Raw genomic sequence first — 17,919 nt, forward strand, 5'->3', positions numbered from 1 at the left:
CATTGACCTTCTTGGCCGTGCAGATATGGCTGGAGCAAAACCCATCCACACTCCTCTGTCATCATCTCAAACTCTCTCTGTTGGGTCTAGAAGTGAGCCAAAAATATCAGCACAAATATTGTGATATTTTCAAAATATTGGCAATATATAGTGATAATGTTGCGATACATAAGCACAAAAACAATCTTTTGTTTACCTTTTGATAGAAAATCCAATATCATTTGATTTTATCAGAAACTTTTCAAAAAATGACCTAACACTCCAAATTTCATTTGATTTGGTTCAAAAACCAAATCAAATCGATAGATTATATCTGATTTGGGAGTTTTCTTTCAAGAAGGAAAATAAGAAAGAAAAGGAGAAGGAAGAGGAGAAAGAAGGAAAGAAGCGAGGGAAGAGAAAAAGAAAGAGAAGAAAAGAAGAGCCAAAGAAGGAAGGGAAGAGAAAAAGAAAGACACAAGATGAGCCAAAGAAGGAATGGAAGAAAAAAAAGAAAGGAAAAAAGAGGAGCCACAGCCAAGGGGAAGAAAGGAAAAAAGAGGAGACGAAAGAAAGGAAGGGAAAGAAGAAAGAAAGAGAAGGGAAAAAGAAAGGAAAGAAAGAAATTTTGTAAGTTTATCTTAGTTTTTTTTAATGTTCTATGTTGTGCATTTTCATTTAATTTTTAGAATTCTTATTTTAATTTTTTAAATTTCAGACATTTTCTGAGAAAATCACTTTTTGGAAAAAAAATTTCTAAGAAAAGCCCATGGCAAGAAATTGCCAAGAACAATAGTGGTGACTATGTTTCTAACTGATTTAATCAGTTATTTAACTTGCTGAAATTCCATCACAAGGATATCAGTTCATGCTTCAACTTTCAATGGGTGCTTAGAAGACCATCAATGACCTAGTTGATTAGTATCCGTCTCTTCATTCTTTTCCTCATCATCATTTTTCTCCTCGATTGTAATGATGTAGTAATCTTTGCACAAGACTTTTGAACCTATAGATTCAAGATCAACATGTGGGGTATGACGTATGAACCAAGTAACTAGCTGGGTGAGTAGATATAAACACCCATCAATATTTGATTCACCACTAGTCATGAATGTCATTTTGTCCTATGCATTTGCAATGTCAATAGCTCTTCGATGGATTGTTAGTATTGGATATTATTAGGTCATTTATATCTTTTTCTAGTTGACCAAGTGAAACGGCTTCACCACAATGAGTATTGTATATCTTATGTATCAATAAGAATATGCAATTTTGAACCTAGTAAGTGAAATATATAACAAATTAGAGGGGTTGATGAGTTGGACCCTCTCTTTCCCCTATGTCCACATCCTTTAGTTGTTTTCTTGGCCTTGACCCATTCTACTTATGACTATCTTCTTTCAGCGGTGTACAAACCATGCTGGCATTTTTTCTTACATTTATCTAGCTTTCCTCCACCTTTCCTTTTGGAGGTGCAAAATTGTCTTCTACATTCATAGATAGAGTTCACTAAATGACCTTGATGATATGGTAAATCACTGTTTTGTGTGCTTAATGCATCAGAAATCCAATAACAGGTGAAAAAATAATAACAATAATAGACCGGAGGTACTCAATGTTAAAAGAAAACTATAATTTGTAATCTCATAGCTTATCTCATATGTAATACATCTGTCTTATGTAATCTTTTTTTAGTTTAGTTACATAGTCTAGTTAGGGTTAGGATAGTTACTTTTTTAGTTTCTTTTTAGACTTTTTTTAGCCTTTGTGCTTTTTGACCAAAGTCAAAAAGCACAAAGAAGAGTGAGCCGTTGGACTAACAGCTCTTAATAGAGCCATTGGGAGCCCAACGACTCCCTCTTCCCTCTCATTCTCTTGTATTATAAATAGGGGATTCTCCCCTCTTATTTTGTATTCTTGGGTGTGGTTTTCTCCCACTTGAATCAAAGTCTTTTTTATTTCCATTTGCTTTGCACTCTTTTTGAGTTTGGTGTATGAACCCTAGTGGTTCTTGTGAGTGTGTGCTATTTGTGAACCTTCGTGGTTCTTTTGTGAGATTGGTTGTGAGCATCATTTGAAGATTCAATTGTGGACTTCATTTCCTTACACTCAATTCCTAACACAGTGAAACATTGAGAAGCCTTGAATGACATTAAAGATATCCACACAAGGACAATATAAACATATATCAGTTTTCCAAGTACAAATAGAAGAATGTGATTCTCACCTCATATTTAAGAATCTCCAGAAGGTCATAAGGATACGAGCTGGCATGATCGTTAACAATGAAAGAAAATAATCAAGACAGACAAAGAAGCCAACATCAATTAGCTGCACAGAATTGAATGCATCAGAGACTGAAATGTGAATGCAGAACATATGAACATTAAATAAAAAAGAATTGACATATTCAGTCTTAGAGTTGGGGCCTTCGGCAATAAATTTCATATGCTGAAAATAGCTGATGGTTCATTTAGGAAGGAACTTTATTGCAAAATCTAAGAGAAAAATGAGTCTAGCTGATGATTCATTTAGAAAGGAACTTTACTGCAAAATCTAAGAGCAAAATTAGTCAACTAAAAGCAAGCTCGAGAAACCAGTGACTTGATACACCAGTTAGCAATGTCCAAGAAGATTCACTGGTCCAACTCAGGGCCATCACGAAATAGGCCAAGTTAATCACATAACAACCAGCTAATTTGCAAATTGACTGTTCCAATTGCACATGCCAAATCACAAATAGAATTGTTTCTCCTTCAGAATCATAAAAATCCCAGTGGCAAGAAGAATAAGATAATCCACATCATGCCAATTTAAAAAAAAAAACTAATCCACATCATGAAAATCCATACTTGTGGTTTAATAACTGCTAAAAATAATGTACATTACCAGCACAAAGCATAAGAACAAGGTAATTTAATATTAAAAATACACAGAACAGTGGCATCACCAGTTCACATCTCCATGGAACATGAAACATTGTATTGTAGACCCTCTGTCTCTTATTCTCATTTCCAGCTGATGCTGTTATCCTTAAAGAATTACCACCTTGTATCTCTCCCCAAAAATACTGTAATGGCAATTTTCCTACGGGCAATGAATCTGCATCTGGTCCAATTAGACATGAAATTACTTTCCCAAAAGAGATTCCTATGTATTGGAAAAGGTTCACTGCAATCATGCTGTATTTAAAATTGCAAGAATATCCATGCTAGTGCAATCCAAGATAAAATACAATCATGGAATTTCTAATTTTGATAAGAACAATAAAAGTTGTGATCTCGTTAATATTCGCCATGAGATGCAAATTATGTGTGCATGTATGAGAGAGAGAGATTTTCAACTTCTGAGTGACAGGTTTGCTATTTATTCTTGTCAGTTTGTAGCAAGCGATTCTCTTACAAACCATGTCCAATATGCTGCAGTTTCAAGATTTAACATTTGCAAAATAATTGCATTAAATAAAAACTAATAATTTGATATCCAAAGGAATAGGCCATTGGTCACTAGTTTGACAGGCTATGCAATACAAGCATCCAACACTATTCTGTAATGCCCTTTCACTATGAATTTCAGGAAAATCACAAGAGCACATCATATGGCTAATTAAACATTTTTTAATTCCAAAGAGTAAACATTTGTTAAAATATTGATGTACAACACACACACACACACACACACACACACACACACACACACATATATATATATATATATATATATATATATGTTTTTTTTCTGTTTTATCCAAAATACCTGTCAGGGGCATTTTGGTCATTTTCATTTTCCGTAATCCCCTAGACTAACTAGGAATTAGTTCTCCTTTTATTTTAGTTAGGAAACCTTTTTATTTTTCTTAGTTTTTACTTTTTTGGCCTTGTAAACCTTTTGACTAAAGTCAACATTTGACTTTAGTCAAAAAGGTAGAGAGACGTTGGGCGCCCAACGGCTCTAAATAGAGCTGTTGGGAGCCCAACGACTCTCTCTCCCTAACTCTTCCTTCATGTATAAATATGGGGTAAACCCCCCCTTACCATGTATTCTTTTTAGTGAAGGGTTTTTACCCTCGCTCTCTTAATAAAGATGTATTCTTTTAGCCTTTTGGCTTAACCCCTTGACTATTCAAGATATTCCGCTAGGCAAAAAGCCTATAGGTTGTCGATGGGTGTATAAAGTTAAAACCAAGAGTGAAGGCACTCTTGAGAGGTTTAAGGCCCGATTAGTTACCAAAGGTTATTCCCAAGAGTATGGAATAGACTATGAAGACCTTTGCGTCAGTCGCTAGAATAACCATAGTTAGGACCTTAGTAGCTCTTGCCTCTGTAAAGAAATGACATACATATCAAATGGATGACAAGAATGCATTTCTCAATGGAAGCTTATCCGAAGAAGTGTATATGAAACCACCACCTGGCATTAATATTCCTAAAAAAAAAGCTTTTCGTTTAAATAAGGCTTTGTATAGTCTTAAGCAAACCCCAAAAGCTTGGTATGACAAATTTAGTCAAGTTATGCTTGATTTTGGTTTTCAATCTTGTTTTACTGACACAACTTGTTTTACTGACACAACTTTATTTGTTAAGAATTCTGATACAAGTATTATTATCCTTCTCCTCTACGTAGACGACATGATCATCATTGAAAGTGATAAACAGGAAGTTGACAACATTAAAAAAAATCTCAAAACAAACTTTGAAATGAGTGATTTGGGATTTTTTAAATTATTTCTTGGCATAGAAGTTATTTATTCCTCTAGAGGCTATTTGCTAACTCAAACTAAATTTGTTCTAAATATTGTTGACAGGTTTGGTATCTCAGATGAAAAACAAGTCTACAATTCCGAAGTTGTAAATATCAAAATGAAGATTGATGATGAAGAACCACTTGAAAATCCAACACCTTCTAGACAACTTGTTGGGGCACTATCTTATCTCTCCATTACAAGACCTGAAATTACGCAAGTCGTTCACACAACAAGCCAATTTCAACATACTCCTACCACTGTTCATATGGGAGTTGTTTTATGTATTATTAGATATATTAAAACCCTCATTTTTTGAAGATTTTTCTTATCTGCTTCTTCCTCCTTAGATTTAATTGCTTATACTGATGTAGATTAGGGAGGCGATCCCAATAATTGACAATCAACTAATGGTTTTTGTGTATTTTTAGGTTAATCGTTGATCTCTTGGATGTGCAAGAAGCAACAAAAAGTCTCTCTCTCATCAACTGAAGCTGAATACAGAGCTATGACTACAACCACAATAAAAGTAGTCTGGCTAAGGCGCTTGCTTCATGACATGGGTGTTCAGAGCATGGTTGTCAGTTGAGGAAGCGGGAGCGGGAAGCGATACGGGAAGCGGGAGCGGGAAGCGAGGCACTTTCAAAATTTTAGGAAGCGGGAAGTGTGGGACCACTTAGGAGCGAATCGGAAAGCGTCTCGAAAGCGACCTAGGAAGTGTCTCGGAAGCGAGGGGGAAGCAAAAAAAATAAAAATAAAAAATACAAAAAAATTGGAAAAAATGGAGGAAGCGAGGGGGAAGAGTGATGAAAAGCACACTTCCCATTAAAGGGAAGTGCGCTTCCCAAAAAAGGGGACGCTTCCCTGCACGCTTCGAAAGCGCGACGTTTCGCGCTTCGGGGAAGCGAAGCTTCCCCTTTTACCTAGGCGCTTCCGGTAACTCTGGTTCAGAGCAGAGTTACCAAAAGCGCCTAGGTAAAAGGGGAAGCGCGCTTCCCCGAAGCGCGAAACGTCGCGCTTCCGAAGCGTGAGGGGAAGCGCCACTTTTAAATGGGAAGTGCGCTCCCATCACGCTTCCCTCGCGCTTCCCCCATTTTTTTAATTTTTTGTATTTTTTATTTTTATTTTTTATTTTTATTTTTTATTTTTTATTTTTTTTTCGCTTCTGAAACGCTTCCTAGGTCGCTTCCGAGACGCTTCCCGATTCGCTCCTAAGTAGTAACACGCTTCCCGCTTCCTAAAATTTTGAAAGTGCCTAGCTTCCCTCTCCCGCTTTCTGTATCGCTTCCCGCTCCCGCTTCCTCAACTGACAACCATGGTTCAGAGTACAGGAGCATCACGACCATGTTGCGATAACAAAAGTTCTATTTACATTGCCAGCAATCGGACATTCCACGAACAAACCAAGCACATCAATCACTATGTACGAGAGAAATTTCTACACGGCACCATTGATCTTCCCTATGTTTCTTCATAATATCAACTGACAGATTTCTTTACCAAACCTCTCGTGGCTCCTCGATTTTACTTTCTCTTGGACAAACTTTCGGTTATCTAACTGTAAGTTTGAGGGGGGTGTTAAATAATATGTAATATCCTTTTCTATATTTTAGTTAGAATAGGACTTTTACTTTTTTATTTTTTACATTTTTAGCTTTTTGACTAGTCAACTTTTTTTACTTAAGTCAAAAAGCAAAGAGCCGTTGGGAACCCAATGACTCCCTCCTCTAGCCTCTTACTATGTGTATAAATATGGGGCTTTGCCCCCTTACAATGTATGGATTTCTTAAAGGTGATTCCCAATCAATAAAATATTTTTTTTCTCTTGTTGTTGCATACCTTTTTTGGGTATTTTATATGAACTTTTGTGGTTCTTGTAAGTGATCTTTGGGTGGAGCTATTTGAAGTTTCGATTGGTGGTGATACAAGGATTCATCTTATTACACTATGTAACCTTAACACACACATCCTCTCTCTCTCTCTCTCTCTCTCTCTCTCTCTCTCTCTCTCTCTCTCTCTCTCTCTCTCTCTCTCTCTCTCTCTCTCTCTCTCTCTCTCTCCGAAGGACCACCACCACGGCAAGAGGCCATCCAATGATGTTGAGAGAGAGAGAGAGAGGGGTTGTGGGAGACCGTCCGGCAATGGGGCGGCAGGGCGGTGGGAGGTCGTCCAGCAGGGCGACAGGGCAATGAGAGGTTGTCTAGCTGAGAGAGAGAGAGAGAGAGGAAGGAGGGGCTGCGAGAGGTTGTCCGGTGGCGGGGCGGTGGGAGGCTATCCGGTAGGGCGGCAGGGCAGTGGGAGCCCATCTAGCGGGGCGACGGGAAGGCGACAGGCAGTGGGAGGGTAGTAGAGGTAGTGGAAGGAGGAGGTGGTGGGAGGGGAAAGGGAAAAGAAGAGGAGAAATAAGGGAAAAGATGAGTGTGTTCCTATTGGTTCAACCAATATACATATTTAATTGGTTTACATATTTTAGTTATCCTATATTATGTATATACATATATGGCAATATTTTATTGGTTGGTGTCACTTCTAGGCTATCATATCATCATTTTATAATAATAAGCTTTTTGTATTTCAATCAATCGATCTATTAGGTTTTATTGCCTTAAAGTAAACAACCTGGTGTCTAGCTACATATGTTCTAGTAGTAACGTCGTTATTAAAAACGCACTTCAAGGCGCAAAAGGCGTGCCTCACCTTATGGTGAGGCACTTTGTACCCTGAAGCGCATGCTTATAGCGTAAAACCCCTTACGCATGCACCTCAAGGGTTATGAGGCACGCCTCGACATGAGGTGTGTGCCTCGATCAAATGGGGGTTAAATCCCTCTTTCCGTCCCTTTCTCTCTCATTGCTCTCACACCCTCTCTCTCGTCTCTCGCTCTCCCTCTCCCTCCCTTTCTCTCTCGTCTCTCCCTCTCTCTATCTCTCTCCGCTAAAAGGAAAAAGAAGAAGAACTATCACTAGGTACTCTATCTATTTTGGTTCTTTTTTATTGTACTTGTGAATGTTGTAACACTCTCTTTTTAGAGAGTTTTGGATACATTAACATTTGGTTGTTAAATTGTTAATGCTAATATGCATTTTCTGATGATGACATGATATTGAGAAATTTGATTGTTAGAGATTTTATTACTTATTTTTTTATTAAATGCTCATATTTTATTTCTTAGATACTTACATAGATCAAAACATTGCATTAATGTTACTTTTACATGTTAATTTCACAATTTTTGATATTTATTTGAGATTTTCTATTTCTTATTGGTTGTTGATTCATCAATAAAACACTTCTTCTATTTATTTGTATTTTTAGATATTTTTTTAAGTTTTTTTAAGTTAAAAACATTGAGGCTTACGCTTTACGCCTTAAGGCCTACACCTCGCTTCGGTTTTTGGTGGAGCACCTCGCTACGCCTCCGCATTTCACAACATTTAGTAACAACCCTCTTTAGGCACTCTTTTTTCAGGGTTTCTTACATCTGACTTTGCAATATAAAGAAGAACAATCAAGTGTTGAAATACAACCTTGATTATCTGCCTACAACTGTTAAGATTACTCATTTTTTATGTATATAATATATTATATAGATTTATATACATATATATTCATTATAAAATCAATTTAGTTGACTTTACACTAGTTGTTGGGAACATAGCCCAACAACTAAATTTGTGTTGGGAACTATGCCAAGCAGCTAGATTTCTAGTCCAATGGCTAGAAAGGACTTTCTCTCTCCTCTCCTTACTCTATCTCTTCTTTTATTTTCTCTCTATATATATGGGTGTGTGTGTGCCTATTGTGGGTGAGAGAGTGATAGGTAGTTTTAGGTTCTTTTAGTATTCAAATACATTTTGATTGGCATTTGGACTATTGGAATGTCTAGGGTTCCATGTTATTTCGTGACATGGTATCAGAGCAAGGCATCTTGGTCTTGGTATTTTGTTCGTGTTTGTGCTTCAAAAGAAAGATTTGAATTGATGTACGAATTGGACTCAAGACTCTCGTATTCCAGTATGTATTTTTCTTTAGATTCTCTACTTTAAACTTTTGTGGTATATATTTAGAAATGTATTTGAAATATTGTGGCTATTTATTAAAAATAAATATGTTTTCAAATTAATGTAGAAATTATTGTCTTTTGACATATGTTTTTGCATAAACATGTTTACTTGAAGTATATATTTCGATTATGAATATAAATTTTTACTACTCATTTGTCCTTGTATGGGAAATGGTTATTGAAATATTTTAATGCATTTTGCATTAAATATGCTTAATTGCATGATTAAGGATACTTTAAATTTGTTTCATGATTGGTTGTCTTGCATGTTTTGCATATATATTGATGTTCTCAAACTATCATTTCTTGATATTTGTGGGATTTTAAATATATTCATATTTCCTGTAAGGTGTTGTCTGTGACTTTTTCATTGGTTTTAAACTATTGCATGATTCATTCATATATGCATTAGTTGTGTGGTTAATAGTGCTTCTAAAATATAATAGTTAATTGATCCATGATTATTTATATCTTCTTAAATCCTTATTGAATGACTTGAATCATTTCTAATATTTTTCGCTGTGTAAAAATGATTTGTTCTTGAAAGAAAATCTAACTATGAGTAATTTACTCTCCTATGTGAGACTCTTTTGTGAGTTGTTTCTTCATGGTATTGATGTAGGTTCAAAATCCATGTCTTTTATGCATTAATGTGCTTTCGTGATAGATACATGTGAGTATTGACTTTGAATAATGCATGTTTTCATGAATTTTTAAAGTAATTAATGATTTATGTGTTGATCTTTGAGATATTTTATGCATGCATTTCTCTTTTTTATAATATGAAATTATGTTCTCTTATGAATTAAGAACTATGATTTTTTTAAATTATCTATTGAAGTGAGTCTCTCAATGACTATTGTGTTTGAAAAATTAATGATTTTTCAAAATTATTTTTTTAAAATAATTTTAAAAAATGTTAAATTGTTTTATTAAATATTTTCTACATATTGTATTTTTGGTGTGTTTGTCCACCCTCTCTCCAATAATATATAACCGATATAGTTTATTTTTGAAATCTTTTATGTTTTATGATATATATGTGTATAGTTGGGATGTTTTGTGAGCTCTATTTACAGGTGAGTCACCGTAAGTTTGAGGGGTGTTATGATTACTCTATCTTTTTTGTATGTATAATATTATATATATATATATATATGTATATATATATATATATATTATATACATATATATTCATTGTACACTAGTTGTTGGGAATTCAGCCCAACAACTAAATTTGTGTTGGGAACTAAGCCCAACAGTCTAGTTGTTGGGAACTCAGCCCAACAACTAGATTTGTGTTGGGAACTAAGCCCAACAGCTAGATTCTAATTCAATGGCTAGAGAGGACTTTCTCTCTCCTCTGGTTATTTTATTTCTTCCTTTATTTTCTCTATATATATGGAGTGTGTGTGCCTATTGTGGGTGAGAGAGGAATGAGCAATTTTAGGTTTTTTGTGTGTTTTTTGTGTGTTTTTGAGTGTATTGTAGTAAGGCCCTTATGTATTTATTTCTTTTATGTATTTTTGTTTGAATGAAATCATTTACTCATACAACTTGTATCAAGTTTTGCATATTGTCAGTATTCAAATACATTTTGATTGGCATTTGGACTACAGTTTGGAATGTCTAGGGTTCCATGCTATTTCGTGACAACAACTAGGTGCAATATAAGAAGAGAAATTTTTTACATTTACAAGTGCAAATCAATCTTACAACAGGATTAAGAGTTGTAAGCAACTTATTTGTCTTTGAGGTTATTTTAGTTAGGTGCAACAGTGAACCCTTTTTTGTTTGAGAAAAGTGCAACAATAAACATGTTTCTACAACCAATCAGGGTGCTCCATTTTTTTGATTGGGGCCTAATACTGTTTCCATTCAAATCCCCACCATCCCCCACCCCCACCCCCACCCCAAAAAAAGAAGCCTCGAGTACTTTCATAACTCCATTGACGTCACTAAATCCAGCATCATAGCTCTCTGAGCGTGAATTTGGGAGAGTGCTTCCAGGCATGCACATCAGTTGATGAGAATTGAGAAGCCAGAATTGGGTAAGTTAATTAACTCCAGATGTTTAGTTTCAACTTCCTCTCCTAGACTCTGCAGAAGTTTAGTTTCAGCTTCCTCTCATGGACCTTCCAGAAGTATAGTTCCAATTCACTCTCCTGAACTATGTTTTTTTCCTTTTTTCGTTTTCCTTCACTTATTTATGACCAATTAATCCAGTATCTCACATGAGTAGCAGTGTCTAGCCTTTGATCTCACCTTCGTTGCCACCAAGGTCCTCAACATTAGGCTTGATATGCATCTTTACTGGGATTCTCCCAAGAAAGTAAAATGCTCAATACCCTACTCTTCAGTAATTGCAAGGAGTATCCCACAACACTTTAGACAGCCTATACTTAACTATTTAGATCTCTCTATCTATAACTGTCTTATAAACATGTAGGTAAAAGTATAATCCTATTTAAATCCTCCTGCATTCATATTCATATTTGGCACTGGTTCAAAGAAATTTATAGCCTCTCAAACACATTACCATCCATCTTCATTAACTGATGATTCGTTCATTCATTTTTTTCATAGAGAGCTAATGAATATAACTTAATACTACCACAACACTCACAGTATGCATACAAAATGCACGCAATTGCCTGTTTGGGCTCTCATCTGCAAACATCAAATGAACAAGATAATCCGCAGAAGACAAACTGAAAGAGAAACTCACAAGCACAGTCATCTGCTGTCAGAGTTTTCCAATCTAACGATTTTGCGGACTCTAGTCGTGCATTCCTGTTGCCCTGGGACCTCCACTTCCCCATTTGATTAGGCATACTATCCTCCTCCCTGGCAGGCACGTCCAATCGACCTCCCGACTGTTTCGAATCCGGATCTTTATCTGAATTACTCCCATTCACTGCTTTCTGCCTTAATTCCAACAAAGAAATGGCCGTCACCGACGAATTCTCGAAGCTAGGCCCCACCCACACCGTCTGGGCACTCCCATTGTAACCGGAGACGAGAGGCCTAAGCTCATCGACGACCAATCCATCCACACCAGGCCCAATTCTAGGGCTCAACGAGCTTTCCTCGTCGGTAACCCCCAGGTTTCCGGCTCGATCCGACGCATCTCCGGCCCCGAGAATCTTGCCGCCGGCAAAACAGGATCGATCGTCGGCAGATTCGACGGAAGCACCTCCTCCTTCGGCGTCCTTCTGCTTGGAACCTCTGCACTTCCTCTTCCTCCGCCGCCGCTTCTTCCCGCAGGAGACGGAGGCTCCGTCTTTGGCCGGCTCCTCGGGAATCGGTGTAGATTCCGATCGGAAGAGGAGCCCTGCGTTATCTCCGACGCTCTCGTCGGCGAGGAGCTCGAAGGAGAGCTTTCGTCCTCCCGCCCTCACGTCCATGGATGAAACCTCAACCCTAGCTTCTCCTGTAGCCAGAGAGAGACAGACGATGACGACGATTTTGCTTGTAACGCAGACGATGAGAGAGAGAGAGACAGGTAACGTTAACGGAGCATCTCGGGATAAGCGGGTTGGCGGCAAAGGCAATGCACGGAATAAGATCGGCACGTCGCCTCCTTTTTATTCTTCTATTTTCAGTTGCTCTCAGTCTTTCCATCACAATTATTACGCCCTTCGTAGTTTTACCAATTTTTAAATAACCGCCACATTTTTGTCTCACTTAAGCAAATATCCTCAATATTTTGCCATGTTTAGTTTAATCTTTTGATAAGATTGCCATGTTAACCGTGCAAAACGTTTTTCATAGTTTTAAAACCCAGTGACTTGTCACTCGCCTAGTCCATGTGTATTTTACAGTATTACTAATACATTATATATAATATGTATTATATGATATTTTATAATATATTTAATGCATAATGTTTATAATATATGTATAACCATCTTGTTATGTATAATATATATTATTTATATTATATTTTATATAATATATGCAATTATATACAAAATATGAGAACTGAATATATTAGGCCCCATATTTTTGGTTCTGCCTCATAAGTTTTAAGTGTTTTTTGATAAATCTGAACAGCTAGATGTGTTTAGCATGCTTGATTTAGTGGGAATTGACTCTTGGATTTTTTTTTTTTTTTTTACACTCAAGCCCAAACCCAATACCAACCAAACCTGTCCCGTTGACACCCGTATGAAGGTTGATTGTATATTGGGACCAGCTTTTTTTTGGAGTTAGTGATAGCAAAACTATTCAATTCTTGGATGACATTTTCTATAAGAAAGTCTCAAGAAAAAAAAAGATGGTCAGCATCGGAAATTGAATTTTTTTATTAAAACTACCATAGAAGAGCAAACATACCCACGATATCACCAACGAGTTATAGCATCAAATTCACCTGATTAGGGATGGCAGTGGACCGGGGCTCCGCCCCCACCTTGCCCTGTTTGGACCGGGGATGAAGGGTATGAAACGGGGATGGAGGCGGGGACGAAGGTTAAAATCCATCCCCATTCGGGGATGGAGGCGGGGATGGATGTACACTCATCCCTGCCCCGCCCCGTCCCTGCCACTTTTCCCTGCAATAGCCCCGCCCCACCTCATCCCTGTTTGAACCGGGGATGGAGGACATGAAACAGGGATGAAGGCGGGGGTGGAGGTTAAAATCCATCCCCGTGCAGGGATGGAGGTTCTAATCTTGAGGCGGGGCAGGGGTGGAGACCTTGCCCCCCGCCCCACTGCCATCCCTAATCCTGATCCACGGCATTGATTCACATCCCAATAGAAAAATTAATAGATAAGTGACAATAAAGTTAGGTAGATATGTTAATATGGGAGAAATATTTGGTGGTGTTTGAAAATTACACTTCTTTCCTTCTGCTGGTTTGACGGTAATACGGTGTATCCAACAGAAGCGCGACAGTGTTTTTTTCTCCCGATGTCGTGTTCTGATCCAGATTGACTGAGATTCGGATCCACTTAACCAGGGCGGGATCAGTTTGGGTTTTGCGTGGGGCTGGATACGGATTGGCAGATTGAAGTGTGGGTGCAATTGGGTAAAATCATCCCTTACTTTGGGGTCATATTGTATAAGATCATCCATCAATTATATTCAATCCCCCCCCCCCACACACACATTTCACTCATAAACGGTGAGATGTGTAAGAATGAGGAGACACTATAGTTACCAAGATACAAAATGGATCCGAGAAAAGCGGGGAGCCATTGTTAACAAGCTCTGTGACAAATGTCGCCATATTTAGAAAAATATTGCAGATATATCCTGAGAAATTGCCTTAAAGTTTAAAACTGTAATTTCTCTCGAGATTTTCAAACTTTGACAAATATCATGATATTTATATTTTTAAAAGATATTTATCGTGAAAACCCCCCAGATTTTTATTTTTAAATGTGTTTTATGTATATTTTCTTATAAAAATATTTTTTATATTTTTAATTTATTTGTTATTCTTGAGATTTTGCCAAAAAAAATACGAGATTTATGAAATTTTCAAAATTTCATGAGTTTTTTGCCTGCCAAGATTTTACTGTTTTTAACTTTTGACACTATGTTAACAAGTAATAATAAGTGAGAAGCGGGATTTGTTTTGGAAGCGATTGTGGAAGCATATGAGAAGTGAAGAAACATGTTGGAAGTAATAAGAAACTGAATGAAAAGCCAAAAAAATAGTGAAAATTAATATGAAAAAAACATTAAAAAACAAAGGAAAAGTGAGCGAGAAGAAAATAGGAACCGAAAAAAAAAGATATTTGAGTAGCGAGTGAGAAACATTCATTTTTTTTTTTCCACAGAGAAAGCTGGGGTTAAGCAGAACCCTACCAATTATACAATCGTACCATTTGGGCTTCGAACTTGCAAAGTTACAACACAATGTGACGTGCACTAATTGCTCCTGCCAGACCAGCTGAGCCCCAGGTTGAAAGTGGGAAACATTCTTCCCACATATGAGAAGCAAGTTTCTCTCACATTGGGAAGCCTGACACCTCCCACTTGTAAGTGTGCTTCCCTTGTCTGGTAGGAGCAGCTAGTGCATGTCACCTTGTGTTGGGACGTTGTAGGTTCAAAACCCACTGGTATAGTTGTATAATCCAATGCTTCCGGTAGCTGTGGTCGACAAGCACCTCCATCAATTGGGATGCTTGGTGGTGATGTCATGTACAATATTTGTTGAGGTCCTTTGTTGTTCTCGATTGCTGACTATGAGAATAGGTTGGATATGGTTCGTGTCAGGCTTGATTTGATACTGTACCCATTTTCAAAAAGTGGTCCGAATCTACATCCAGGTGATCTTCTAGTGAAGATCTGATCTGAATAGAATTTGAGCTTGTTGTGGTGCCAGATGTGCTGAAAACAGCAAAATCTTTATTTTTTTCATGTGAAAAAAGATAAAACGGGTTGGCTTAGACATGATTTTAACCCAGATATTATATTTGCTTATTCAATTATGACCCGGATATAAATGCAGTTATGGGCAAATTTAATTTTACCCAACCAGACCCTACACTGATGACAGACCTGAAAGTATCACCAACTGGGCCGACTAAGGTAGGTCCAATTTGTTAATGGGTAAAGGTCTGGATTGGAAGTTTATAAACCAGACTCAAGTCCGAGTCACACTCGATTTAGATCCGGAATTTAAAATATGTTGAAAGAGAGATTTTAAACAAGTTTGATTGTTTCTATCCAAATTTGATTCCTCTGACTAAACCAGGTTCCCCCAGAATCAAACACAGAGTCTCTCTCCCCAGCACCTCAAAGTTGGTTTTAGATCTGGATCCACCTAGTTTTTGCTCAGGCCCAACCCGTTGGCATCCATGCCCCATAGGATTCTCTTTGGCTGGGTGTCGTCAAATCAAGAATGGGTTTCACGTGACCAATTAACGGCCCTATTTAATGTCCCATAGTCGAGATGTGATCTGATTGAATCAAGTGGATCCAAGCACAGATGCAAACTATGTACCATATGAAACCATTATAAATTATCCAAAAATGTATCTATTTTTCTCTCTATGCAAGAGCATTTGATAGCTCTAAAAGTTTCTCTTCGGTTTGTGTTTGGGTTTCACACACTCTATCAAATAGGTAAGAAAAACTTTTCCGTTTTTTGCATTGGCGTGAAGTTTTTTTCTTCGAGAAAAAGTCGAGCGTGACCTCTCTCAGACCCAAACTTGTAACAAAAGCCAAAAGAATAGAAAACAATAAAAGTTTGAGAATAAAAAAAATGTAACGATAAAAACAACTAAAATGATAAAATGAAGGATGGGTGATAAATGAGATTGAATTGTCATAAATTCAACATCTTAAAAACGGATGAAAATGACTTTGAATAGTTAGCTGCCTTTGACCAATAGTCAAAGGCTTCCAAAACCACCCAACAAGAACAAAGCTTCTTAATCATCATTTAAATGCTCTTAAACGAGCTAAATCAATGCAAATAAATGAAAGTCCAAAACTAACTCAATCAAACAAATCAAGGTGGGCTCGGTACGATCAAAATGGACCTAGGTGCCTTTGGATACATCTCGCACCACTGCGAGCATGTGAAGTGCACCAAAGCACCACATTGTACCTCATAATCACCATTTAAATGTTTTCAAATGGGCCAAATCAATGTGAAAAACTAAAAGTCAAAGCTTGTTTGGTAAAAAAATCAAGGTGAGCTCGGTACGATCAAAATAAACTTAAGCGCTTCTAAATGTGCCGCACGCTGTGAGCATGCAAAGTGCACCATCAAAGCACCTCATAATCACAATTTCAATGCTCTTAAACAGGTCAAATCAATGTGAGAAATTGAAAGTCAAAGCCGACTCGATCAAAAAAATTGAGGTGGGTTCGGTATGATCAAAATGGACCTAGGAGCCTCTAAATGCTTCTCACACCACTGCGAGCATACAAACTACGCCATCAAAGTGCCACATTGTGCCCCATAATTGCCATTTAAATTCTCTCAAACAAGGCAAACCAATGTGAGAAAATGAAAGCCAAAGCTTGCTCGGTCAAAAAATTCAAAGTAGGCTCGATACAATCAAACTAGACATTGGCGTTTCTGAATGTGCATCATACCGCATGCGAAGTGAATCATAAGCACCACGTTGCGCCTTACACACATGCACACACATTTTGCACAATCTTCACATCAGTTCCTATGCATTACACAACGACGTCTGCAAGCTACCCTATGACATAAGGGTTTCCAAAGTACATTTTTTAATTTGATAGAGAAAACTGGGGTTAGGCAGACCCTTACCAAGTTATACGACCATACCATTTGGGGTTCGAACTTGCAACGTCCCAACACAAAGTGACATGCATTAACTACTTCCAGACAAGCGGAGCCCCTGTTGTAGGGTTTTCAAAGTATTAAAAATAAAGAAAAAACTATTTAAATCACCAAAAAAATTTCTACTTCTTGGATACAAGACTAAATACTTTTCAAAAGTATTTTGGTAGAAAACAATAAATGAACTAAATCTTTATAATGACTAAGTGATATGTATGTTCAATGATAAAAAAAAAAGTTTCTTTTGAAACTTTTTCCAACAAAATGTATGATTAATTTTCCTAAAATCTTTTTTTTTCGACAGAGAAATCTGGGGTTAGGCAGACCCCTACCAGTTTATAAGAAACAAAGAAATATATACAGATTTACAAAGAGGGTACCCAATCCAGGTTCCACTGAGACCAATGCTTCTCATCCCGCACAGTGGCTAAAATGGCAAGAGATCTAGCAAAAGAGTTCAGCTCTTTAGGAACATAATTAACCACACTTCTTTCAAAGCTAAGAAGATCGTCAACCAGAAGATCTAAATGATTATGAGGATATCCCTTCCTTCAAGACGTCTATTAATTTGATCTACTGCATCTTTTCGAGAAGCCTCTATGATAACGCAATAATCAAGCAAAATAGACTAACCACTAAGTCAAATTTAATATGTTTATTCATCACATGTTTAATTACGCATTTATACAGCTAATTTGGAATACTATATTATTTGACGTCTTGGTTGTGTGGATCCGGCCACTAAATGTTAGATTGATCTAATCATATAGATGTGTTTAACATTATTATGCATATTTATCTAGCCATTGACATTTTTGTTTCAGCCCCTGAGAAAGAAGTTCATTTCACAAGAAAAT

At 37.1% G+C, this 17,919-nt stretch overlaps 1 protein-coding gene across 1 annotated transcript in view; it reads right to left on the reverse strand.

The window, feature by feature from the left end:
- Positions 1–12,259, reverse strand: part of LOC149846638 (protein POLLEN DEFECTIVE IN GUIDANCE 1-like) — a 58,196-nt gene extending 45,937 nt beyond the window's left edge. Inside the window, exons 1-3 of the mRNA XM_089996464.1 lie at positions 11,512–12,259; positions 2,930–3,087; positions 2,207–2,310 (exon numbers count right to left, since the gene is read on the reverse strand). Of these exons, the coding sequence (XP_089852590.1) occupies positions 2,207–2,310; positions 2,930–3,087; positions 11,512–12,190 (941 nt within the window). The 5' untranslated portion in view covers positions 12,191–12,259. The remainder of the gene's footprint in view (positions 1–2,206; positions 2,311–2,929; positions 3,088–11,511) is intronic.
- Positions 12,260–17,919: the final 5,660 nt, after the last annotated feature.

This window comes from Nuphar pumila, chromosome 2 (genome assembly GCF_984573655.1).
Source record: "Nuphar pumila chromosome 2, dmNupPumi1.hap1.1, whole genome shotgun sequence".
Taxonomy (NCBI): domain Eukaryota; kingdom Viridiplantae; phylum Streptophyta; class Magnoliopsida; order Nymphaeales; family Nymphaeaceae; genus Nuphar; species Nuphar pumila.